Source organism: Cervus elaphus, chromosome 13, assembly GCF_910594005.1.
Source record: "Cervus elaphus chromosome 13, mCerEla1.1, whole genome shotgun sequence".
Taxonomy (NCBI): Eukaryota; Metazoa; Chordata; class Mammalia; order Artiodactyla; family Cervidae; genus Cervus; species Cervus elaphus.
Genome location: NC_057827.1, coordinates 24,745,208 through 24,771,919, shown reverse-complemented (window position 1 = coordinate 24,771,919; position 26,712 = coordinate 24,745,208). Strand labels below are relative to the sequence as shown.

The window sequence follows — 26,712 nt, the reverse complement described above, 5'->3', positions numbered from 1 at the left end:
GTGAGTGATTTATACCCAGTCTTGCATTTCTACTTTATCTGTTCTTTTTCTGGAGCCTATAGCCTGGTTTTCACTTGTACCCCAAATTCACTGATTATTTCCTAATTGCATTTGCCAGTCATCACCTTTAATGTTTCTGCAGCATTTGATGCTGTTGATCATTCCATCGAGCACTGCCTTAATCCTTTTCCTGCCTTAGTTTCTGTCACATAGAACTCTCCTGGTTTTTCTCTTACTCTCTTCCCACCTTCTACCAGTAAATTATGATGTCAGTCCTCTCTCCCTTTACTCTTTTCCCTCTCATGCTTCTCTCTTAGGTCCCAGTTGCTCAGACATTTATTTCTCATTTCATTCTAGTGTGTTGTTTCTTCTTGCCACTTCTTATCCGGAGCCAGGTTCAACGTGCGTCTCCTGAAAACTGTTTCTTCTTAGCTTCCCTTTTTGGGTGGCAGTACCAGCATTCTGTGTCATGTACATGCAAAGCGTTTCCTTCTTCTTCTGTGCCCCCAGCAGCCAGTCAATCCCTAAAACCTGTGCTTCTTTCCATAGAGTCCTTCTTATATCTTGTTCTTAGATTCACCGATTATTAACATTTGTCACACTTGCATTTGTATTAATCTCTCTATATGTATATCTACTTTTTTTTCCTGAACCATTTGAGAGTTAGTTGCAGACATTATAACTTTTCAACCCAAAGTACTTCAGCACACATCTCTTAAGGACAAGGACGGCATGTTATGTAATACATTGTGCATAATTCTCTAACATACTTAATTATAGCATAATTAATTATTAACCACAACATAATTAGCTCTCAGGAAATTTAACATTAATAAATACTGTTATCCAATATATAGTTTATGTTTAATTTTCCACATTTGTCCCAGTAATGTCCTTTATATGTATGTATATTTTATGATCCTAGTTTCAGTTATGAGTCAAGCACTGTCTTTAGTTATGGTAGCTCTTGATTTCAGTTGTGTCTGTCAGATTTTCTAACCTTATTTTCTCTTATTGTTGGTCCTACACACTGGAATTAGATTCATTTTCTTTCTTTTCTTTTTTTCCTTAGATGTTTTCAGTTCATTTATTTTTATTTATTCATTCATTTATTTTTTGTGCCATGTGGGGTCTTAGTTCCCTAAGGAGGGATTGAACCAGTGCCCCCTGCAGTGGAAAGCATGGAGTCATAACCACTGGACTGACAGGAAGTCCCCTAGATTCATTTTCCAAACCCTCTAAATGAGCTCCCTTGATCACAAACCTGTTTTGGTCCCCCATTATCAAGGTTTGACACCGTGGCCGGGCATGCAAGGCTCTCCACAATTTGTCCCTGTTCTATCTTGTCCTCACTTACCATTACTTCTAGCCAGATGCCTTCTGCTCTAGCCAGACTGAATCAGTCTTCATCTCTTTGTAATTCCTGCTCCAGAGCCTCTGCCTGAATTGCCTTTCAACATCTTAAACAACTGAATCAGCTTGTCTTCTAAGCTCAGCTCAAGTTCTACCGCCCTAAAGATTGTCCTGGTTACCCTGGCCTGTTGTCTCTGTGAACAATATGTAGTGCTATTTCTGATTTGTGTACCTTAGTTTATGTAAGTTTGTATGTTTTTCCTTCTTCATTAGACTGTTTTTTTCTTTGTGTTTGCCCTTTTCTCCCACACTGGATCTAGCGTGGCCCCTTTCACTGTGGGAGGTGTTCCAGGTGTGTGTCAATAAAGAGTTCTCATGCCTTAGCCTCACAGATTTCTTCATGACTTAAAGTGCTGCAGGTTGGAGTCGAGTTTGTTTTCATAGCCTCTGGCACAGTCGCCAGCTCTCTAGACTGTGCCATTTGGAGCTCCCCTTGCCTGGGGCAGTTGGTTCCCTTCTGCTTTCAGAAATCCCAAGTACATCCTGGCTGAAGTGGGAATTGGCGTTGATCTTGGTGAATTGAGTTTTGTTCAAAGAAAGTCATGTGAGTAGCCTCACATTCTGTTCTACTGGTGTCTCAGCAGCAAAGCTGGAACTCAGCTGTGCTTTCAGTTTTGGTCATCAGAGTCATGATTTAGTGGCTGTGTCAAGGTAGTGCATCTGGTTTTTATAGATTTCAGTTTGCAGTGGGCTGTCTCAGGAGATTTGGAACATATGTTTTGGGGCAGGTCTGAACCTAAGAAATCTTATAGTATAGAATTTAAAATCTCTGCTAAGTATAGGCTGCTGAAATGGGAAAATGCTGATGGCTCAAAATTGAAATGAACTGTTGAGCCTTAAGATGAAAGGATTGTAGATAGTAATAATGCATGGTCCTCCTGAAATGTCCCTTCTGAGAACAGAGGCTGTGATAAGAAAGCTCATTAATGCCCTCTACACCAGTGACGTTTGAGGAGATATCCTGATTTCTATCTCAAAAACTGGAGGAAGAGTAAAGGACACACGTTTTGTGTGGTTTCAGTGAGGAAGGAGGGCCTGTTTGGGCCCAAAAGGACAAGACATTCTGTTTGAGTTTCAGTTCTTACTAAAGGTGGTAGTTGGCGTATCTGGCTACCTGTGTTTCTCTTTCTGAATGGTCCCAAGAGAGTGGAGGGGAGCTGAGGCCTGCCTTTTGTCCCATTGCATCCTGGGCCCTTCTCTACTGATGCTTGAGAGAGAATTTTATGGCAGAATATTTTTCAGAGGCTATTATCTCATTCCATCAGGACAGCTCAGAGATTAGCAATAATGATTTCTTAAATTTCTAACATTGCTGTATTTGGTTTAAAAAAAAAGGAAAGAAAAGCTCAGACTACACTTAACACTGGCTACAGTACACACTATCACCTTGCTTACTTGACCTTTGCCCTGCCTCAGCGTGCAGTGTCATTGATTCCCACTTGAAATTGCAGAGAACCCTTTTGGTTTGTTTAATTGTTCCTTATTGCCGGTTAAGGGCATTAGGATGACAGTGTACACAAAACAGCCAAATTTGACCTTTAGAGCTATCTGTTTGTATCCAGCCTTTTCAGTAAAACCAGTGTTTGACATGACTGTAGTTAGAGCAGAGCGTATTACCGGTGATGTTACTTGGTTGTGTTGCAGATAAAACAAATTGCATATCCCTTTGATAGCTAATGTGTAGGTGCCCTAGAAGTCTGGAACAGAGATTTAGTTGTGTTTTTCTTGCTGTTATCCTTTAGGATACACAAGAGGATTGGCCTGCTCTGGGATAAAAAACAGAATTTCTTGATCCCTAGTTGAGAACCCTTTTTCAGACTTGATGTTTGTATCAGTCTAGATAGACTTGGTCATGTGTGCTGTGTGTGCTGTTTCTTCAGTTGTGTTCAACTCTGTGTGACCCCATGGACTGTAGCCCTCCAGGCTCCTCTGCCCATGGGATTCTTCAGGCAAGGATACTGGAGTGGGTTACCATTTCCTTCTCCAGGGGATCTTCCCGACCCAGGGATTGAACCCATGTCTCCTGGAACTCCTGCGTTGCAGGTGACTTCTTTGCTGCTGAGCCACTGACTTCAAATTTTCAATAGCTTATAGCAGAAAGGTTCACTTCTCACTCATGCTGTGTGGCCATTGTAGTGTCTTTGCCACTGTAGTTACCCCGGGGTCCAGGCTGATGGAAATCTTCGTCAACATGTACTTCCACCTGGGCACTTGATGTGTTGGCTCTTAAAGTGGCATATCCATCACATTCACATTTCATCGGCCAAAGGCAAGTCACACGGCCATGCTTAGAAACCTGGGGAAGTGCAGTCCTACCCGTGTGCCCAAGATGCGGGAGAACCTGAAATAGTTTTGAATATACTAATGACTACTACAGGGTTTTTTGTTGTTGTTGTCTTTATTTTCTTAGAGGAAAAATAAATCTGACATTTGCTTCGGTATCACTTTATAAATGAAAACTTAGAAATTTTTAGTATCAGAAAAATAGAAGAACACACCTGTAAGAAGGAAACATGATTGACTCTTAGTAAAAGGCATCTAGTGTAGCTGCTTTTCACTTGATCTAGTGAAATACTTGGTATTTGTCTCTTCTATAGTTCTCAAATGAATTTCAGGTGACTTACCAAATTAAAATTCCCTAATAGAATAAATTGCTTCCATATCTACAAATACTATAAGATATGATATGTAAAAATTTACTGAATTTGTTGATTTCTGTTTCCAAAACCAGAATTTCAGGAGGCCAAATGGTAGGAACAAAGGTTAAAGGTATGGCAGGGGATAAGGAGGCATGGGAACATTGGGGGTGAAGGCCACTGGGACTGGGAACTTTGCATAAACTCCAGCTAGTCAGAGGGTCTGCCAGCAGAGGCATTAGTGGTGTTTTGATGCAGTGCAATTTCTCACTGAATTGCTGATATTCTTTGACCCCCCTCTGCTGAATGCCAGTGGGGCCTCTGCCTGATGTATTTCCAGATGCCCTCTGGGATGGGAACAATGCTGTCCTAGATGAAGAGCAGTGAGTTAGAGTATGGAGTTTATGTATGGAGTTGGTCAGAGAGAAGTTTGAAGAAGTAGTTGACGATCAGATTGTGGAGGGCCTCGACTCTTGGCATTTCTGAGTCCAGTGTACACTCCCCACTGCCCTTCTCGTCAAGCACTTTTGATATTTCCTCATTCTTAAGGTGCTGTTTGTTTCTAGTTTCCATGGTACCCATTCACCTGATGTTTTTCTACCTTTCCGGCTGTTTCATCTGGCACTCTGAGCTTCTTAGCTCTTAAATGGTCTCTCTTTTCTTTTAGACATTCACTTCTTAGGACATCTCACACAGTCCCATGATTTCAGTTATCTGTCTGCTGATAGTTCCTAAAGTACCATCTGAACTCACTTCAGATGGTTATGTCCAAAACAGAATCTCTAGCCCCTTCCATTTCCAGACTGACAGTTCTGGAAAGGTTTTTAGGGAAGCCTTTTTTGGCAGTCCCCTTCCTGCCCATAGACTGAAACAGGTGTGTGCGTGTGTGTGCTCAGTCACTTCAATCATGTCTGACTCTGTGACCCTATGAATCGTAGCCCACAAGGCTCCTCTGTCCATGGTATTCTCCAGGCAGAAATATTGGAGTGGGTTTGCCATGCTCTCCCCCAGGGGATTTCCCGACCCAGGGATCAAGCCCATGTCTCTATGTCTCCTGCATTGGCAGACGGGTTCTTTACACTAGCACTGCCATTTCCCCAGCACCCTCAACTGCTTTTGCTGTGACGTTTAACAGTGTATTGTTTTTGCTTACTTGCCTGGTTCAGAGCACACACCCTTTGTGTGCTGGGACCTGATTCCTGGCTCTGCCACTTAAGAACTGTATGGCTTGTGCCTTTGGAACTTATATGTAGACAGGAACTTGTGATAGCCCCTGGCTTTTATGGTAGATAGCAGCTAACTTATATGGAGCATTAAATATACAGCAAGTGCTTAGAGCAAGGCCTATACATAGTAAGTATTTCATTCTTTTGTTTGTTGCCCATCCCCACTTCAAGATACTGTTAAGGTAAGGACAGACTGTCTTGTTCACCCATGTATTTCCAGATAATAGCACAATACTTGACACATACTGCTTATTCATTGTTGACCTCATTTGTCCATCTGCTAATAGGGAAATAGTTAATCAAACTTTCATTTTCTCATGAACCGTTTATCTACTAGAGGAGAGACAGTAAATGGGTGGTAATAAGTTCAGAGGAGAAAATAAGAAAATAAAGTGTGGGTTGGTAAGGCTTGATGTTTTATACAGGGTGCTTAGGGAAGGCATCACTGATACAATGGCATTTGAGCAAAAACTGGAAGAAAGTAAGAGAAGTCAGAGATGGGTTCTTCCCTGGAGAGTTCCAGGTCAGTGGATCCAGTCCAGAGACCTTGGGGCCAATACACCTGAGTGGAAGTGAGAAAGGGGGAAAGTAACAGGAGATGAGGGAGGGATGGGAAAAGAGCGGCAGGTAGGTCATTGTAGATCATCATTACAGAAGAGATTGACATGAGTCCCTGCCTCTGGAGAGGACAGCTGGGTATGTGTGGGGGCTCGCTTTTCCAAAATGTTGGGCCATGTGCCATTTATTGCCAGCTTATCACCCTGGGGCTTTAGGCCCAGTGCACTGAAGAGAACAATCCTCTCTCGATTCAGGCTTTATTGCCTAGGACAGTAAACAGTTTAGATTGCTCTCTGCTGCTCTGAGACAAAGTCTGAGCTTGAAGCCAGATAAGTTGATAGGTTGTCTACAGATGACCCCTTTCCCCTAGCCTAGGAGCTGTGATTAACTCCAGAGGACGAGTGGGGAGGGCCAGTGAGTGTGCACAGCAGTGGTCATGGCCCGGAGTACACCTCAGGACACAGTTATGAGTCTGGAAGATCGCTCCTGATTGGGGAAAACAGTACACTACATCTTGGTCCTTGATAAATCTTTGTGGCCTTATCTGCGTATGACCTCAAAAATTAAAGTCCACATTCTGTAGAGAATAAGTTGCTCTCTCTGTTTCTGAAGTTAGCCAAGTCTGTACCACGAGACATATTAAGTAGCTTAGGGGCAGAGGGAAGCCCAGGCCCGTCTGCCTGAGGTTTAACTCCAGACAGCCCTGAAGGGAGGTCACCCTCTCATAGCCTGGAGCCGAGCACTTGCTGTTTTTTGCCCAGTTGCTACACAAGTACATCCTTTTGGATTTTCGGGATCCATATATCTGAATTTACCCTAGAAGAATCATGTTCATGTTGATTAGAGAAACCTCAGGAAAGGAGTGGACAGTTCCTTGCTGACTGTGCCCGACTCCTTGGGCTTTAAAACTGCTGCTTCTTATCCTACTTACAGAGTGAGAGAAATGGGCACGTTCTGCACAGGTCTGTCCCTGGCACCCTGCTGGCTTTCTCCTCATACCTTCGCCCTTGGGCACGCGTCTGCTTTGATGCAGATAGAGAACAGATCCACCTCTCATTCTGACCCAGGCTAAAGGCCTGTGTTTCCATCGGTGTTCAGCACCTTTCCATCTTTTTGAGCTGGCACCACTTCCAGCTTTGTGTTCACCCACAAGTCCACTCACTTTCTCCTCTCCGCCTCACCTCCTTTCCTGCCCCCCTCCACCCACTTACCCACTAAGCCACTGTCTTCCCTTCTTAACTTTCATTCCGCCAGTGTATCAATACTGTCTTTCTTCAAGGTATGAAATCTCAGGGATGCCTGCTTTGCTTTCTGTTTCCAGGTGGTGACAAAATGATACTGGTTCTTCCTTCAGTGTTTGCTTCAGGCCCACCTCTGCCTTTCCTTTGCCTTTTCTTTTCCTTGCCAGATAACTAACAGATCAGCTCTAGGTAACTACAGCAGCTAAGCCAGTCTTTCTCCCAACTGTTTTCACTCAGTCTAATCTTTCATAGAAACAGTTTCTCCATTTTCCCTTCAGTCTACATTCTTCCCTCTGGCCTCAGAGGATCTCTGGCTTGTTGATTCTTTCACCCCTTGGGCTCCCTCTGCTTTAGAACATAGACCCCCTCAGGCCCATCGGACACATTTTCCTGCTTTCCGTGTGTACTGTGATTCACTCCCACCTTTCTGCCTTTACCCTTGCCTTGTCGCCACCCTGAAATACCCTCATCTTCCCCCCCCAACAAGCTTTTGAGATTTCAGAACCCAACTCAAGTTTTACATTTGATGAAGTCTTTGAACTCCACTATTGTAGGTCTCCAACCTATTTCTCTTCTTACTCTTGCTTTAAAGTTTGTATTCCTAATTCTTTCCAGTAGGTTTTAAAGTCTTGGAATAATGTCAGTATGTGATTCTTTGTTGGTCATCTGAACAGGACAGGGCACTCAAATATAATTGATGGGTTGATTATTACGGTTGATTGATTGTCCAAATTTGGTGTGGTTTTTAATTTTCAAAGCACTTTTCAGATATAATGTCTGATTCACACAGCTAAAGGCTTGTTTTTAAAAACTGGATTCTAATTAGACCTCCACTTTCAAGGTGACCTGTGTGTGCCCACTGGTTTCAGGGCATACATCAATGTATCACTTAACTTTGCCTTTGCTCCCTTGGGAGGTAACGTGTGGTGGACTCAGGAGAAGCCCTGTTTTCCTTGAGTGGGATTCTGCTTGAAATGGCTTCATGGGTTCTGGCTCTGACGGACTCTGTGTGACTTAGGCAACCCTCTTGAAACCTCCTTGTACCTCAGGTTTTTTGGTTGTAAAACAGGGGTGACACCATCTTTACTTGACTCTTAGACTCCCTTTTTTGGGTAATATTTACAGGTTTAGCACATCAAATCCAGATTTGTCTTACAGGCAATGGCATTTCATAGTTTAATAGCGTTTCAACCTTACCCTTTTTAGTGATACATAAAATAATGGTATGATTTATAATCAAAGACTCTTTGCTTTGATTAAATACATTAATATTCACCATTCATGGTTATTTTGAGGATTGAAGTTGGTGAGTAGTTGCTTAGCTTAATAAATGATGACTTCTGTCTTTATTTTTACATTTTTCCTAATGTTCTCTCTGCTTTCAGAATTACCCCCTTAAATCCGTCCTTTACACACCTGCCTCGTGACGTATTACAAGTGTGTTTTTGACTGACTGCCTCCCTTGTTTGAATTATTCAGTGGCTCTCTATCCCCACAGCAGTGACTCTTAACGGGAAGAAGTATGTGCCTCATTCCTTCTCGCACCTTCCTCAGAACCCTTATAAATACTGAATGACACTGGGTGCTAGAGAGGAGTGTGTTCTACAGGTGAACTTTTGTGAATGTAGGAAGAGGTGGGGACCACTGCCACAACGATTGAGCTGAGGCCCTTTAACATCATCTACAAAGATCTCCAAGACCTTCTTCAGCCTGCTTCTCCAGCCTCACCTCCTGCCATTTCCTCCCTGAACTCCGTGTTCCAGCAACACTGACTGTTTATGTAACTTGCCTTTAGGGATGTTACAGCTTTGTAAATTTTTGACTCAGCATGTAAAGGGCTAGAGAAGATGGGCAAGGTCCAGGGCCGTTCCAGGAGCAGTGCTTTAGAAGGAACAGGAACTGTGGGGATGGGGATCATCTCCTCAGAGACAGGTTTGTGGACCCAGGCATGGCATTTGGAACTTTTTCTTGATGGTCAAATAAATTGTGCTTCCTTTTCCTGACGGCCTGCCATTTGTTCAGATTAGAGAGAGTGCTAGTACTCCAGGGGAGAAGGCAGGGACTTACTCTTTGCAACTCCAGAGGGCACAGGTAGGGTCAGGGGATGGAAATGGTTCCACGCACATTGTATCTCAGTGTAGTTAAGAACTTTCTAGCAGGTATCGCTGTTCACAGCAGACGGGACAGTTTAGGAACAGCAGTGAACTCTTCACCACAGTGAAGGCTCCGTTCTGTCTCAGACCCAAAGAATAAATTCCTGCGTTGGAAAGGAGACTGGAAAAGATGACTTAAATTATCATCAGTACCAGTTTCCATCAAGTCTTTACTTAAGTGTGAGGCACATAATAGCTAAGTATCTTAAATAGAGAGTCTCACTTATTTCCTGCATCATTTTATTTTATCTTTAGAGTAGGTATGTCAAATAAGAATTCTAGTTCTCCACATTTTACAGTTGAAGAAACTGAGTTTTAGAGCTGAGATGAATTCAGCTCTAAAGTGGCAGTAAGTAAGTGGCAGAGGCAGAATTCAGACCCGGGACTGTGGTTTCAGAGCCTGTAGTCTCACAGCTATGCTACCTATAGTGTCCTCTCCTGATTTAGCATCCTCAACGTGGTAAGAAATATATTAAGCTCATGTTTTGCTTTGTTTTTTATTATTTTTATTTGGTTTCACTGCAGCTTAGTTGGAGCATGTGGGATGTAGTTCCCCAACCAGGGATCAAATCTGGGCCCTGTGCGTTGCACACGTGGAGTCTTACCCACTGGACCAGGAAGTCCCTAAGCTCATGTTTTGTTAGCAGATAATCAGCCAGAGAGAGGATAAAATTGTGGAGAACAGTCCTGGACCATTTTTTTTACCCAGTGTTGTACTTAGAGCATTTGAGACCAATGTTACAAACAGGCAGGAAATGGGGGAGGATGAAACAGTAGACAATAAAGAAAAGGTCCTGCTAGAACATTTTTAAAAATTACTTTAGAGAGAACTCTGACTCATAATAGGAAGTTTTTTTTTAAGGAAGGAATAACATGCAATGAGTATAATTTGCTAGTCAACGATATACACGTCAGGGCACAAAACATAAGCCTGCACGTGAGGGACTTCCCTGGCGGTCCGATGCCTTAGGCTGCATGCTTCCACCACAGGGCCGTGGGTGCCATCCCTGTTCCGGGAACTAGGATTGCACATGCTGCACAGCATGGCCAAGGGAAAAAGCAGAAGGTGAGTAATCCTTTTTTAAAGAAGAAGAATCGCTAGCAGAGCACACAGATAGTTAATGAGTTACTGGGTAGCTTTCTATTCCCCCTGCCTGGATAGCTTCTCTTTCATTTACCAGTAAAGGCCCACCCTCATCCAGACTTCCATAGCATTTTATACTTAGGTCATAGTACTGATCACAGTCTTTCCTTTTATTATAGTTATTTCTATACATGCTTTATCTCCCCTACTTGACTATAAGCCCTTTGAGGACAGGGTCCAAATCTTATCTTCGTTTCTTCCTTCTGGCTCTTAACAATCTGTGATGTTAAGCATATTTAAAAATAGACATTGTTACAGATCACATTCTTTTGGTGAAAACCAGTGATTACTTGAATCTAATACATTATCTTATGTGTGTGTATACAGTGGACTCACAAATATTTAGTTTATACAAATTCATCTCTAAACCATTTGGCAAAAAGAAAGAGAATAAAAATAGTAAATACACAATAATTCTGCCCACAGTTCTCCTCCCTTTGTCTGTGTCTGGAGTGAGTGTGAGATGGAAGATTTGAATCTTTGCCTCTGCCCTCTTGTGCCTGTCATGTGCCTCCCATGAGCATCTTATGGTCTTTGGAGTGATTTTAATGCTTAAAGATACAGTGCAGATTTTCAATCTGTGTAGTCCTTTAAGGAACCAACTACTTCATCTAGTACTTAACTGGAAAAAAAGAAAAGAAAAAGTAATCAGGGGGAAACACTATCTGGGTTGGACCTTAGGTGATTTTAAGGACTTTTGGCCATGTATGTTTTCCATCTTACTTACTTAGAATTTAAACCTTACATAAGATGAGACTCCACTATTTTCTTGGTTTTTCCATTGAAAGTATGTGTGATCATGTGAGTAAAAGAGAATGAAAGACAGGAAGTCGGGGGCTAAGTATTGAGTCTTATGGAATTTCATGACAAGGCATCTGAAGAAAACTGTGGGAAAAGTCCAGTCCAGAGACCAAGGAAGTTCATAAGGGGTTCAGGAGACACTAAGAGCAAGGAAAAGAGAAAAACAGAACTTTATTAAACAGGTTGCTTTGTTTGCCTGTTTTCTTTACTTTAGCAGAGGATGCCACGTTTCTGGAAGGTGTTTTTATGCCCTCTTCCCCTTTTTCATTTATTTTTAAAATGGATAATACGGGAACTAGAGACTGGCTCTGGGCAAAATGACTCTCAGACGATTTTCCCTTCCCCTATCAGTGAGGGTCCTCCTACCCATTGACCTGTTAAGAGCCACTACACCCGCTAACACAGGCAAGGAGATGATGCATGCACACTCCATCTTACCTAGAATCTCTTCCTTCCTTACTCTCTGGAGGCGTTTCCTAGGAATTGGTGAAATCAAGCAGGCTTTGTGACTTGGGGTGGTAAAGTTATCAGCACTTAGCGTTTGTATAGCAGACTAGCTGTGTTATTAGTGGTTAACAGGTCTCTTTCAGAACCTGAGTGTTGCAGTGTTGGCATCCTCCTGTTCCAGCGCAGGCTCTGTAACCATGCCCTCTTGTTTGATTAGTGTCTTACTGTCTTCTCTGTGGTGATCATTGTTTTTAAAAAGATATGGGAGTATGGATAGCCAGTGGGGATGTGAACCCTTGTCTTTTGTGCACAGCAGGCTTCTGTCCTCCAGTGTGAAATACCTGAAGAGAATTAACCTAGTTGAGAGGTTTCTGTGGATATGAGTGAACTTGTAGCGTGGTATGTGTTAATGTGCCACTAGTGTCCTGGAAGATCTTGCCTCCCCCTTCTGCCTGTGGAGTTCCTCCGGAAGAGTTCCTGCCATTCCCATGTAGAACTGCGTTTTTCTGTAGGAACAGTGTTCCTCGTGGTGCTTCGTTGTCACTGCCTGACTGCTCTGTGGTACTGTGTCCTGAGTCAGCCTTTGTGTCCTTCTGACATGAAAGCCTTGTTTATTATATCTGTAGAAAACTACATCGTTAAGTTTAATACTTAAACGTTTGGAATATGGCCCACAATCCCTGGAGACAATATTTTTACTGGAGGAAAAAGAGTAATGTTTGTTACCAGGCTCCAGATCACTTTGCTTATAGTGATTCCTGGAGGACCGTGGGAAGGAAAAGTGTCCACTGAACTGAGAAGGTATCTTGAGACCGAAAGACAAGGCAGGTGGCTCTGTATAATCAGCAGATCAGTTTATTATTATAGGGTAACTTACTCACAGGGTGGGGTTGGGCAGACAGTGTTCCGGAAGCTTTTGTAGCTGCAGTCCATATAGCTGAGAGGGCACTGAGACAGTCTCATAGCTTACCTTGTACAGGAGGGGGTGTACCCTTGAAAACGGTCATGCGTTCCTAAATCAAGACTTATGAATGGGTTACTAGTCTCATGGGTGCTAAGTATAAGTGAGCAAAGGTCTTCATCATTGTTTGGGAACTAACGGAACATAGAGGCTACCTGGTTCTAATGATTATTAAACACTATCTATTACATACAAATCCCCAACAACAGAGAAGTGATTACCACATAGTACACTCTTGGGAAGGGTCAGCAGAAGGACAGTAGGAACTGTGTGGGCCCACAATGGCATCAGTTATGCTAATGGCCATAGACATTGGTTGCTTCTGTTCACCTGGGATTGGATTCAGAATGTTTTTGACTTAAGTGAGAAACATAACCAAGGATGAACTTTTGAATATCCTAGAATCCTCTGTTCTTGGATAGGGTTGTTGAAAGTTACTTGCCTCCATTCCCTGGAGTTCCAGAGCTGTGTCCCCAAGGAGCACATCTGTCCTTGAAGTGACACTTTTATTTTCCCTCTTAGATTGCATCAATCCTGGCATGAAACAGGCAAGCTCATTTTAACCCACTTTTACTTGTAGAGGTTAACTCCTATGTCCAGGCAGTAGGGGGTGCTTCTCATTGCCAGAGTAGGAAGCCAGACCAACTCAAAAGGCCTGTGTCTCCTCAAAATCAGGACTTGTGAACCATATAAGCCTCTTTCATCCATTCAGCCAGATTTGTGAAGTACTGCTGTAACCACCACAGCGCTTGGCAGTGCGGACCCAGAGATGAATGTGACATAGACTCTGCCCTCAAGATCATGAACTCTTTATTGCAAAATTCAGACTTAAATTGAAGGAAGTAGGGAAAACCACTAGACCATTCAGGTATGATCTAAATCAAATCCCTTATGATTATACAGTGGAAACGACAAATAGATTCAAGGGATTAGATCCAATAGACAGTGCCTGGAGAACTATGGACAGAGGTTCGTAAAACTGTACAGGAAGCGTTGATCAAAACCATCCCCAAGAAAAGAAACGCAAAAAGGCAAAATGGCTGTCTGAGGAGGCCTTACAAATAGTTGAGAAAAGAAGAGAAGTGAAAGGCAAAGGAAAAAATCCATCTGAATACAGAGTTCCAAAGAATAGCAAGGAGAGACAAGAAAGCTTTCCTTAGTGATCAGTGCAAAGAAATAGAGGAAAGCAACAGAATGGGAAAGAGTAGAGATCTCTTCAAGAAAATTAGAGATACTGAGGGAACATTTCATGCAAAGATGGGCTCAATATAAAGGACAGAAATGGTATGGACCTAACAGAAGCAGAAGATATTAAGAAGAGGTGGCAAGAATACACAGAAGAACTGTACAAAAAAGATCTTCGCGACCCAGATAATCACAGTGGTGTGATCACTCACCTGGAGCCAGACATCTTGGAATGTGAAGTCAGGTGGGCCTTAGGAAGCATCACTACGAACAAAGCTAGTGGGGGTGATGGAATTCCAGTTGAGCTATTTCAAACCCTGAAAGATGATGCTGTGAAAGTGCTGCACTCAACATGCCAGCAAATTTGAAAAACTCAGTAGTGGCCACAGGACTGGAAAAGGTCAGTTTTCATTCCAGTCCCTAAGGAAGGCAAAGCCAAAGACTGCTGAAACTACCACACAATTGTGCTCATCTCATATGGTAGTAAAGTAATGCTTTACTAGCTTTACCGTGAACTTCCAGATGTTCAAGCTGACTTTAGAAAAGGCAGAGGAACCAGAAATCAAATTGCCAACATCTGTTGGATCATCGAAAAAGCAAAAGAGTTCCAGGAAAACATCTACTTCTGCTTCATTGATTTTGCTAAAGCCTTTGACTGTGTGGATCTCAACAAAGTGTGGAAAATTCTTACAGATGGGAATACCAGACCACCTGACCTGCCTCTTGAGAAACCTGTATGCAGGTCAAGAAGCAACAGTTAGAACTGGACACAGAACAACAGACTGATTCCAAATTGGGAAAGGAGTACGTCAAGGCTACATATTGTCACCTTTCTTATTTAACATACATGCAGAGTACATCATGTGAAATACCAGACTGGATGAAACACAGGCTGGAATCAAGATTACTGGGAGAAATATCAATAACCTCAGATATGCAGATGACATATCTGTGACACTTATGGCAGAAAGCGAAGAGGAAGTAAAGAACCTCTTGATGAAAAGAGGAGAGTGAAAAAACTGACTTAAAGCTCAACATTCAGAAAACTAAGATCATGGTGTCCAGTCCCATCACTTAATGGCAAATAGATGGAGAAACAATGGAAAGAAGAAACAGTGACAGACTTTATTTTCTTGGGCTCCAGGATCACTGCAGATGGTGACTGCAGCCATGAAATTAAAAGACACTTGCTCCTTGGAAGAAAAGCTACGACTAACCTAGACAGCACATTAAAAAGCAGAGACATTACTTTGCCAACAAAGGTCCGTCTAGTCACAGCTATGGTTTTTTTCAGTAGTCATGTATGGTTGTGAGAGTTGGACCATAAATAAAGCTGAGCACTGAAGAATTGATGCTTCTGAACTGTGGTGTTGGAGAAGACTCTTGAGAGTCCCTTGGCCTGCAAGGAGATCAAACCAGTCAGTTTTAAAGGAAATCAACCCAGAATATTCATTGGAAAGACTGATGCTGAAGCTCCAATACTTCGGCGCCCTGATGTGAAGCACTGACTCATTGGAAAAGACCCTGATGCTGGAAAAGATTAAAGGCAGGAGGAGAAGGGGACTGCAGAGGATGAGATGGTTGGATGGCATCACCGACTCGATGGACATGAGTTTGAGTAAACTCTGGGAGTTGGTGATGGACAGGGAGGCCTGGCGTGCTGCAGTCCATGGGGTCGCAAAGAATGGGCACAGCTGAGCAACTGAACTGAACTGAAGGACTCCCTTCAAGGAGAAGAACAGACAAGTGAAAAAGATGACAGTGCGCTGAGCTGAGTGCCTTGGGCGAAATGCATACTGGACTCAGCAGTATCACTGAGAAGAGGTCTCCTCAGCCTGGAGAGGTCGTTATCTTTCTTGAATTTACTTCATCCAAGTCTTGGGTGTTCCATCACATCAAATCTTGGAAGGCTCCTTTTGCAATCTCTGATTTTTACAGAACTGCTTAAGAAGATCAGCATGAAGAATAGTGGAAGGTAGTGAGGGTTAGGATTAGCAGTTCTCAGCAGAGTCGGCAGCACCATAAGCCCTTGTTCCAATTAGAGAAGTGCTTTCTTTCCATCAGGAAGTCCCAGCAGGTTAGACAGTCATTTAACTCTCCTTTGGTACCTCCCAGGGCTGTTTTCCCCTTTCTGTGCATTTTCACAGTGCAACTGCTTACCAAGCCTTTGTTGGCACAGAACCTCTGATTCAGATCCTTCGGAACAGAAGAATCACGCCTTCCAGGAGTCCCAGAGCTGTACCTAAGCACTAGTGAATGCTCAGCACGCACCAGATTTACTCTTCTTATTTTCTCTATCAGTAAACTGGGTCACCGGAAAACTTCTGAGGGAGCCCAGGGTACAAACTTACAGGTCTCCATTCTGGTCAGGACCTTCATCTTGCCTCTGGGGAGTGAGACGGGGAAGGCCTCAAACAGTTAGCTTATGCTGACAGAAGAGAATAGAGGGGGCCACACTGGATGCCTGGCGGGGCCACTTACAGAAGCAGGTACCTCCTCTGGAGGGAGGGTGATGTGACAGCTTCCTGGAAAAGAAGAATGGGAGACAGGTGTCCACATGTGGGGTCGGGGGAGGGAAATAGTCTTGATAGCATGTTAGATTGCTTTTCAGAACTATACACCTCTTGACTTTTAGTCATTCCTACTTTTTGACCATTTTGAGGAAACTCTTGAAGACCTTCACCTCTGCTTTCTTCTGTGTTTGTGCCCCCTCCATGATTCAGGTTTTGAAATTCTTCCTCCACCTCCCTTTGTTGGTTTGATCCTTTAACTCTCAGTGTTCTCTGAGGTTTTACTTACATTTACCTACGTTGCTGCTGGTATCCTCAAGTTTAGTCCATCAGTCAGCTCTTGTCATTTATCAGAACCATTCTTTGTGATCTGTTATACCTAGTTTTTTAGGTACATGAGTTTGGTGCTGATTCTCCACTGCCTTCTCCCCACACTCATGCTTGGCAACCTCCAACTTTCTCAAGGCTCCTCTATCTCCACTCAAAGAAAGCTCACCCACCTTCCATGGTTTGCTGCAGATTCAGTGAAAGAAGGTCTTCACCAACTTGTCAGGTTAACCTGGGCAGCTGGTGAGCTAATCCCCTGTGGCTCATCCTCGGTTCATTCATCATGAGTCACTGTGGTTACCAAAGGTCAGTTGTGATAGCTCCAGACCGGTTGATGCCAGTTATATTGGTATTGTGGTTAAGTCAGTTATCATAATTAATAATATACAGATAAACCATACGTGAGAAAAGAGATTTGTTCTATAAAACTTATCTTGCTTTGGAAAGACAAGTTACTTAAAAGAGGAAATGAAGTTGAATTTGGTTTGGGCAGGATAACTAAAGGAGATGAGAGCAGGAGGACTTCTAAAGTCTAGAAAAATTCCATACTTCCTGTTTCGCAGGAATCTGAGTCCTCCCTCTCCTTTAGAGAAACTGGAAATTGTAGGTGATACATTATGAGTGAATTTTATACAAGAGAAATTGCATAGACGTTGTTTAGTTGCCAAGTCGTGTCAGACTCTTTGCAACCCCCGTGGATTGTGGCCCACCAGGCTCCTCTGTCCATGGGATTTCCCAGGCAAGAATACTGGAGTGGGTTGCCGTTTCCTTCTCCAGCGGGAGCTTCCCAACCCAGAGATTGAACCCATGTTCACTGCCTTGGTAGATGGCTTCTTTACTGCTGAGCCAGCAGGGAAGAAGCCCCCATTGATGTCTAACTAGCAGAAAAGATCCTGTGGGCTCTACACCAAAAGTTTGGTGGCTCTCAGAGTAGTGTCTGTAGTAGATGATTGTAGTAGAAACTTGGACTTTGAAAAGTCACAGTCATAGTCAAAATAACTATCTTTATTACATGAGTTGCTGGTATTAAATGCTCTTCATTGGGGGTAGAGAAATCAGTGTTACTGACTGCTGCCTCCCTCTTTCCCCCCATCTTCCTAATTCTGCTAGCTGTTTTTCTGCATTGTCAAAGCATATAGCATTGACATTCTCTTGTCACTCTTAACCCCATTTGTCTTAGTCCTACCAGTAAGGAAATTCAGTGCTCACTGCCAGTCTTTCTGCCATGGTTTTTCCAGTCACCTCTTGGTTGGCAGAAGTGTTTTCTTCAAAGCAGAGGAATTTCTATTCTGTTACTCTTAATTGATGGTCACCTAGGTGTAAAATTCTTGAGTTACCTTTTTTTTCCTTGGGAATTTTTGTAAATACTCCTCCTTTTTCTGTCAACATTGAATTTTACTGTGGGAATTTTCAAGCTTGTGTCCCTCTTTTAAATGATTTGATCATTTCACCTGCTTGTGGAAATTGAGAAACCTTACCTTCAAGGCCTTGGCACTGACTGTTCTGGGTCAGTTTTTCCCTGGGATGCAATGTGCGTTTTTGGGAACATCTTGAATTACATTTTTACATCATTTTTATGAGCTGAGTCTTTACATACCTCTTCTGTTCCATGTTACAGTTTTCTTTTACATATGTTTTATCTCCTTTGCTGTCTTCTGTAACTCATTTTCTCCCTATTGCTGTTAACTCTTCTTTGCGTCTGTTTCATTTTATTTGCTTTTTAAAAATTTCTCTCCTTTTTGTTCCTTCCTGTGTTTTTAGCAGTCTCTTCTCCCTTTTCTTCCTTCCAGATTCTTCTTCATTTCTCTGTGTTTTTTTTCCCTTTCATTTATGTCTTCTCTTCTTGTCTCCCTGTTTCTCCCATATAAGCTCTTACACTTCGGCTTTGAGCTTTTGCTTCATAGTTTCCTTTTTTCAATTCTGTAAAATATTTTGTTGCATTTTATCTGCTGTATGACAGCATTTTTCTGGTGTGTAGTCTTAGTCTGCCCTTTGGTTTTCCTGTTTCTTTCCTAATTTTTTTCTGGTTATATCTTTATATAGATCCCATGCAGATTTCATTTTTATAACTCATCTTTAAATAGGTGGGTTTTTCAGGGACCAGCTATTTGCAGGATGCTGTTTAGGGGAAGTACCATGTCTATGTTCCAGGCTGACTGTGGTTGTTCTCATGATTTCATGTTCCAGGTGAGTTTCTTTACGTTTATTTTTACCCAGCCATGAGATTTTTCTACCATGCAAAGGCTGCCCTCTCTGCTCCACAGAGACCAGCTCTGTGAGGCAAAATAGAGCTCATTTGGATGACTTCTCATTTAGCCCCAACTTCAGGTCCAAGGAAGTGGCTATCTTCCAAAAATCAGGAAACTATTGGGTCACAGAGGGTGTGTCCTTCACCTACAAGAAGCTTGTTTTTCCAGGTCTTCCTGAGCTCTCCAGCTCCCATGTCCTCTCTATAGCATCCTTTCTTTTCAAAAGGAAAGGAGCCCTTGCTTGGGCTCCCTGTTTTTGACAGCTTTTATACCCATTTGGGGGCCTGTTAGTCAGTCATTCAGTCATGTCCAACTCTTTGCAATCCCATGGACTACAGCACGCCAGGCTTCCCTGTCCTTCACTATCTCTCAGAGTTGGCTCAGACTCATGTCCATTGAGCTGGTGATGCCATCCAACCATCTCATCCTCTGCAGTCCCCTTCTCCTCCTGCCTTCAATCTTTCCCAGCATCAGGGTCTTTTCCAATGAGTCAGCTCTTCACATCAGGTGGTCAAAGTATTGGAGCTTTAACATCAGTCCTTCCAATGAACATTCAGGGTTGATTTCCTTTAGGATTGACTGGTTGGATCTCCTTGCTGTCCAAGGGACTCTCTAGAGTCTTTCCCAGCACCACAATTCAAAAGCATCAATTCTTTAGCACTCAGCCTTCTTTATGGTCCAACTCTCACATCCATACATGACTACTGGAAAAACCATAGCTTTGACTAAACAGAGCTTCATGGGCAAAGTGATGTCTCTGCCTTTTAATTGGGAGCCTGAGATTATGGTTATCTTCAGTTTGTTGAAAATGGAGTTTGCACTTTTGTTTATTTCTCCTTCTTGCACTTGAATACCTTTTTGAATAACATTTAAAAATTATGACTTTACAATGCAGTGTTCAAATCAGACTAATATTTTCTATTAACCAACCGCTGGTCCCCTGTATCCTCTGTTAGGCCTTTTACTACACCTTCCTCATAAAGCCTCTCCACCACACTGTCATCCGTCTTCTAAGCGCTAAAGCCCAAGGAGGATTCTGTTCAGATTTATGAAAAGCCTGTTATTCATTCAACACGCCTACTCCACACTGGGCATTGTTCTAGGCCTTGGTAAGAAAACATGGAAGAATTCCTGCTTTATCTTTGACACACCAAAGGCAAGTCATGAAACAACTCCATGTAGAATGCTCTTCTCTGTTTAGATGAAGAGGGTAAAAGACTCACTTTGGGATTTTGAGGAGGTATGGTGGAAACATGAGCTCTGGAGTCAGACCTAGATTCAGTGGTCAGTTCAGCTGCTAAATATGTGAGGTTGGGACAGTTTACTGACTTTTGCATGTATTAGTTTCCACATACCAGTTTACCTCAGGTGGATGTTATAAAGTTGAAGTAAGTTACATATAAAGTGTTCAGCACATAGTAGATGCTCAACAAGTACCACTCCCCCCATGAAAAATGGATTCATTAAAAAGAATAAATACTAGGAGTACTGGTATAGAGACCCCTATTTGTTAATTGTGGTAACATTCTCATAACATAAAGCTTACTATCTTCATTTTTAAATGTACTGTTCAGTAGTGTTAAATGAGTTCACATTTTTGTGCAGCCCATCTCTAGAGCTCTTTGTCTTGCAAACCTGAAACTGCGTACCCACTGAAGAACATCCCCATTCCCTCCTCCACACAGCTCCTGGCAGTCACCATTCTACTTTCTGCCTCTGTGATTTTAACCACCTTATATAAATGGAATCATACTGAATTTGTCCTTTTATGTCTGGCTTATTTCACTTAGCATGATGTCCTCAAGACTCATCTATGTTGTAGCATGTTGCAAGATTTTCTTGTAATGCTGAATAATATTCCATTGCCATGTATATGCCACATTTTATTTATCTGCTCAGTCATTGGTTGGGTTGCTTTCTACTTTTGACTATTGTGAGTAATGCTGCTGTGAAGATAGGTGTACAAATCTCTCTTTGAATCTTTTGAGGATAATCCCAGAAGTAATAAGGTAATTCTATGTTTAATTTTTTAAGGAAACATCATACTGTTTTCTGAAGCCTATTTCTTGATGGGGAAGTATAAACAGTGTAGTTCCCCAGAGACTAATTTTAAAACCAGTCTTGTTTAACGTTTTATAAACTATCTATATATGAGAGTTTCACTATTAAATCTCCTTTGCATAGAGATAATGAAATAATTCATATTGTGTAAAATATAAGAACACCTCATGTGAGTGTAGACAGAAAAGTGGGTTAAGGGCTTAATTAGTGTAGGGAAACATATTTGTATTTGAATGTATGCTTTAGTATACTCCCTTGAGGTCAGAAGTACTCTAGTTGCAGCTGTTAGTGTATTTCCCCACTTACTGTGAACAAAACGTGGAGAACTGATGGGCCAGTACACTTCATAGGTCAGAAGTACACAGACACACAGAACGTCTTTTTTCTTGACTCTCCATAGCGAGACTCTCCACACTGTGGAGTATATTGGCCTCAGATCCTCCGTAGTCTAGTCTAGTCTAGACCAGTGTGGTCTCAACTGAAGACAGTTCTTGCCCCTGCAGACATTTGACCATACCTGGAGACATTTTTGTTTTCTCAGCTGAAGGGGTGCTCTGGAATCTAGTGGACAGAGACCAGGAGTGCTGCTAGACCTGCCACAGTGCACAGAGCAGCCCCCCCACCACAGGGAACTCTCCGGCCCCAAAGGGCAGGTTGAGAGACCTTGCCTTAGACCCAGACTACCTCCTCAGCTTTCTTCTCAGCCTCTCTCTCATGTAAACCTGACATTCTAGCCAGACCCAGGTGCGCCTCAGACCGTACACCAGCTGAAATCTTCCTCCCTGCTTCTCTGGTGTCAGACCCAACTTCAGGTCCCTCACTGTCTCAGTGAAGCTAGCTCTGGCCTCTCTGACCACCACTGTCTCCCCTCTTGGACTTGCTGTAGGACTGTCCCACTGATTTGGCACTTGGTTGACCATACAAGGTGGTCTCTTTCCAAGTTGACCAAAGTGCCTTGAAGGCCATGTTGACATGACTTGATGTGAAATGTGACATACCAACCCTTACATACCCCAGTAGGCACTTGTGACCTGACCCACCTGGGGCTCCATGAACGCTTTCCTGCATGCGTAGTGTAGAGTTGCTGAGTCAGCACAGTACTTGGCCATCACCGCAGTCTGAGAACTGTGAGCCGGGTGGAAGGCCCACATGGGAGCCCCGTGACCAGAGAGGTGTTCGTGCTGAACCTGGTTTCCTCGCTTAACTAGAACATATGAGGAGGGTGCCAGAGGATGGGCCTGTTATGACCTAGCTTATGAAGCCTGGAGGATAATGTATTTCACATGGAAATATGTGTAGACAGGAATTGTTCTATCATAGCTGGGCTAGTTGAATACCAGTCGGTATTTATGATGATCACACTTGTAATGAAAGCCATCATTATTTATTTAGAGCCCAGTGTGTGCCAGGCACCAGTCAGGTGCTTTATACAGGTTATCTCATTCAGCCCTCACCACAGTCCTGGAAGGAATCTGAAGCACTGAAAGGATCATCTGCCCAAGGTCACTCAGCTCACAAATAGCAGAGCTGAAATTTACACACAGTCTGACTTCATACAGCACCACCCTGCCTTGAGTGTAGCCAGGCCCTCCTGCCACTGGTCCTGGGGGAGGTCTGTGTCTTGACACGCTGAAATAGGGGGAGTCCCCCATGGCCTCACCTGAGAGGTGGGTGATCCACGGGGCTGAGGCGTTCATTGCGCATCAGGTGCCAGTGTCGTGTCTGGCCTCTCTGCTGCTGCAGGAGAGCCCACAGGTTTTCCTCTGGGGCCACAGCCTCACGACTACAAGGGGCTCTGACCCTTCTCACTTCTGTTTCCCCTGCAGGTACACTACATCCTTCAGGAGGTGGTAATGGGTGGGATGGTCCTGGAAACAAACATGAATGAGATCGTGGCTCAGATTGAAGCCCAGAACAGGCTGGAGAAGTCCGAGGTGAGACACTGCTGGAATTTTTCCCTGACTGGGTAGAGAAGACCTGGGAAGAGGGGGGAATGGCTGCTGTGTGGAGTTGGGTTATTGTGGAACCTTAGGAGTGTTTTCTGCTCCATCCTCTTTTTCCCTGAGTCCATTGACGCTCATTGGTTCAAAGATTAAACAGGTGAGAATGAGGCTAAAAGTGTGAATGGAAAGCCAGGTGGCACAGGAAGGCAGACAGCTTCTGGCTTGGGGGAATATGTGGGTTGTAATTCCTCCTTTCATAACCACATGTTCCCTGGGGGACCCAGAATCACCCTCTCAGATTCCAGTGTGGTTTCCTAGCTTGTGTGTCTGAGAGTCTGTCCCCCAGCAGCCACTTCTCATGGTGTCTGTCAAACCTCAGAGTGGCCAGTTTCCAGTTAGCCTGATAAAAAGCTACAGTAGAGTTTGGGCTGAGTTTGAAAATAGCTTCCTCCCAGTCCACCCCCTCATAGTGCTGAGTCTGATACAGATGCTCCCAGTACATTCTACCCTGTTCCCCTGAGGTCTCTCCATCACCTTCATCAGCCTTAGCAGGGAGCAGAGGTTACCGGCACACACCTTCACAAACAGGAGAGCAAGCACAGCAGATTACCTCTGTAGTTATCTGAGTGTCTTAAAGAGCTTCACCACTTTGTGTATCATCTTGCGAAACTGGGGATTCTTTCTGTGAGGACTGGAAGTCCTGCTGAAGAAGCTTTTCCAAACCGCAGCTATTGTGGCAACTAGAGTTCTCTTAGAAATGCAGGCTGGGAAGCTTCCAGGAATAGTGAGTGAGTCAGAGGCCAGGGGTTTAGAAACTAGAGGAAACGGAGACTTGCTGGGCAAGGGTGGGATTGGAGTCAGGATCCTGAAAGTGGTCGAGAAGGAGGAAGCGGTTTTGAGAACGTCCTCGTCAGCTCCTCCCCTTCTCTGCATGCCTGGGCCGAGCTGGAGGGCTGGGGCTCACCGCAGGCACCTTTCCCCCCCGCGCCGTTCCCAGCCCTTCCGTGTCTGTGTGTGCTCCACCTCCTCTGCGCCCTTCCCCCCATCTTGTGGCCACATGACATTTCCAAAGCCAGCTCTTCTCCATCTCACATTATTAGTTGGCAAGCAGTTGTCCTAAGCTGTGACATTCCTTTTTCCGTTAAGAATGTCCTTGTGACTGCACTCGTCTGTTAAGAGTCTTCAGTCTCTTGAGGAAAGTGTTGTATTTTTGTTTTGTGACCTGAAAAGTGACCCTGATACTGAAGACAACTTGGTTAAACCATGCTGGTTATTTTGGCGGGCATCTGTTGAGCAGCCCCTGTGTGCCAGGCACTGTGGGCGCTGGGGCCAGGAATCTGCACGAGACACAGCACATCTTCCGGGGTGCAGAGTGTGGGCCCCTTTACTGCGGAACCCACTGACCTGAAGAGTGGTGTTGCCCACCTTTGAGGCATAAGGATGGAAAAAGCAAAGCTTGTGTTACATGTACTCAGTTTGGACATTTTCCCTCTCTCTTTCGCTTGTTTTTTTTGTTGTTGTTGTGAAAACATTAAGCAGATGACAGAGTTTATCACACAGCCATCTTCATATCTCTGCAGGGTGGCCTTTCAGCCGCACCTGCCCGAGCAGTGTCCGCTGTGAAGAACATCAACCTGCCAGAGATGCCCCGGAACATCAACATTGGCGATCTCAACATCAAGGTCCCCAACCTGTCCCAGTTTGTCTGAGAATGGAGGACAGCTGAACTGAGTCCTTGGAGCAGGCAGAGCCGAGCCAGCCCTGCAGCACAACCCGCTCTGCGCCCTCAAGGAGTCCAGCCTTGGGCCCTGGCCCCTGCTGTCCTGGAACAGGAAAGAGTCCTGTGTCCACTGCCAGCCTGTGCTCCCTTCTCACACGCGCGGCCTTGCCCACCTCTCGGACACACGGCCACTGCATGTGTGAGGGGCCCTGGCTTCCTCAGTGGGGGTCAGGTGCCCAAGTCACATGCCCCCTTTCCCTCCCGTGTACAGCCACTCCAGGGGCTTGGGGACTGTAGTGAGAGCCCCCTCCCCACCCCGATCCCAGAACCCTACCACGAGGATGTGTGCTGACTCGAGGCTTCAACCTTGAGTTGAAGGCTCCCTGAGATCCTGCAGCATTGACTGTGATGGCGAGGTGCCATAGCTGGGAACACATTGACCCTCTAGATCTGGGAACGTGGTGCGTGGCAAACAAGGACAGGAGTTTAAGGTGATCCAGAGTGGGCCTGCTGGCTCTCCTAGGGTTGGCACATCCAGAATCCTTTGGCACAGTCCAGCCTTGTTACCCCCACCTACGTTCCCCACAGCCACAGTCCCAGCTCTGCTTGCCCAGCTGTGTGTGTGTACAGGACACAGTCCAAATTGTAAGCCTGTTGCTTGCCTGCCTGCACATTTCTGCCCATAGGGAGGGTACTCCCCATAGCTAGAGCAGTCCCTGTCAAAGGGCTGGGGCCCCATGTCTGTGGAAGGCAAAGCTGACAGCATGTGAAACATCTCAGAATTGTGACTGTTCCAGGTTTAAAATACATTCTCCTCCCGAGGAGCAGATGGGTCAGTTGCTGTGTTCTGAATGATGGGTATTCTCTGTACGGGAAACCCACTGCAATCTACACCAGCTTGTGGAGCGTGAGGGCCTGAGCTGGGGCCCCCTGTTCTGGACCTGGGTACTCAGGCAGCGTGCTGGCTGAGACCTGCGACAGCGCAGCATCTTTTCCCCACGTTCACAGGGTCCCTCCCTGAGCTCGCTGTGGAAACCTGTACATGTTTTCCATGTGGTGAGGTCTTTGTTCCTGTGGTTATCTTAGAGCTGGAGCTGCTCCTGGGAGCAGTGCCTCTTACCCCTGCACTGCCTCTGGGCCAGGGCTCAGGTGCCTTGTTGAGCTGCCTGAGGTTAGGGAGCTCGCTGTACCACGCTGTTAAGTCTCCCAGCCTGGGGACTTCTCGTGCCTGCTGGCTGGTGGCCCAGACTGTTTCCTCAGGCCTCCTGATGTCGCAGAGCCTGTCTGAGATGTGCCCAACAAGACCATGTGTCGGGTCACGTCTTCTCCGGCTTTGAACAGTGCTTCCTGTGGTGGGTGTCCTTTATTCCCTGTAGCCTCTTAACTTCAGTCTTTCGGAACCTCTCCGATAACCTCAGAGATGGGCATTGTTGCTCAGAAGGTAGATGCTCTTATGTGGGAAGAGAGAAATGTAGGTAAATATATCTATCCAAGGTCAAAGCCTCTGATGTTCTTTTCAGTTCAGTTCAGTTGCTCAATCGTGTCCGACTCTCTGCGACCTCATGAATCGCAGCATGCCAGGCCTCCCTGTCCATCACCAACTCCCGGAGTCTACTCAAACTCATGCCCATCGAGTCGGTGATGCCACCCAGCATCTCATCCTCTGTCATCCCCTTCTCCTCCTGCCCCCAGTCCCTCCCAGCATCAGGGTCTTTTCCAATGAGTCAACTCTTCGCATGAGGTGGCCAAAGTATTGGAGTTTCAGCTTCAGCATCAGTCCTTCCAATGAACACCCAGGACTGATCTCCTTTAAGGATGGACTGGTTGGATCTCCTTGCAGTCCAAGGGACTCTCATAGTCTTCTCCAACACCATAGTTCAAAAGCATCAATTTCTTTTAAAAAGTTAAAAAAAAATTTTTAACAGACATTTCAACCTATTCACATTCCTCTTTCATAATTTGCTTAAAGTGAAATAGGAACAAAGAAGGAAAGTAGTATTTATTTTATACCTTCTGTAAGATGGCATGAGCAAGATCCTTCCACAGTCCTTACAACAGACATTATTATCTCCCATTCTGCAGGTCAAGAAAATAAGACTCAGAGAGGTCAAGTAACTTGCTTTAGGTCACACAGGGC

General features: G+C 44.4%; 1 protein-coding gene across 1 annotated transcript in view; it reads left to right on the top strand.

Moving 5' to 3' along the window:
• The window catches only part of AP3S2 (adaptor related protein complex 3 subunit sigma 2), a 39,872-nt gene extending 13,797 nt beyond the window's left edge, over window positions 1-26,075 (top strand). Inside the window, exons 5-6 of the mRNA XM_043921615.1 lie at window positions 22,739-22,846; window positions 24,436-26,075. Coding sequence (XP_043777550.1) covers window positions 22,739-22,846; window positions 24,436-24,564 — 237 coding nt within the window. The 3' untranslated portion in view covers window positions 24,565-26,075. The remainder of the gene's footprint in view (window positions 1-22,738; window positions 22,847-24,435) is intronic.
• The last annotated feature ends 637 nt before the right edge of the window (window positions 26,076-26,712 follow it).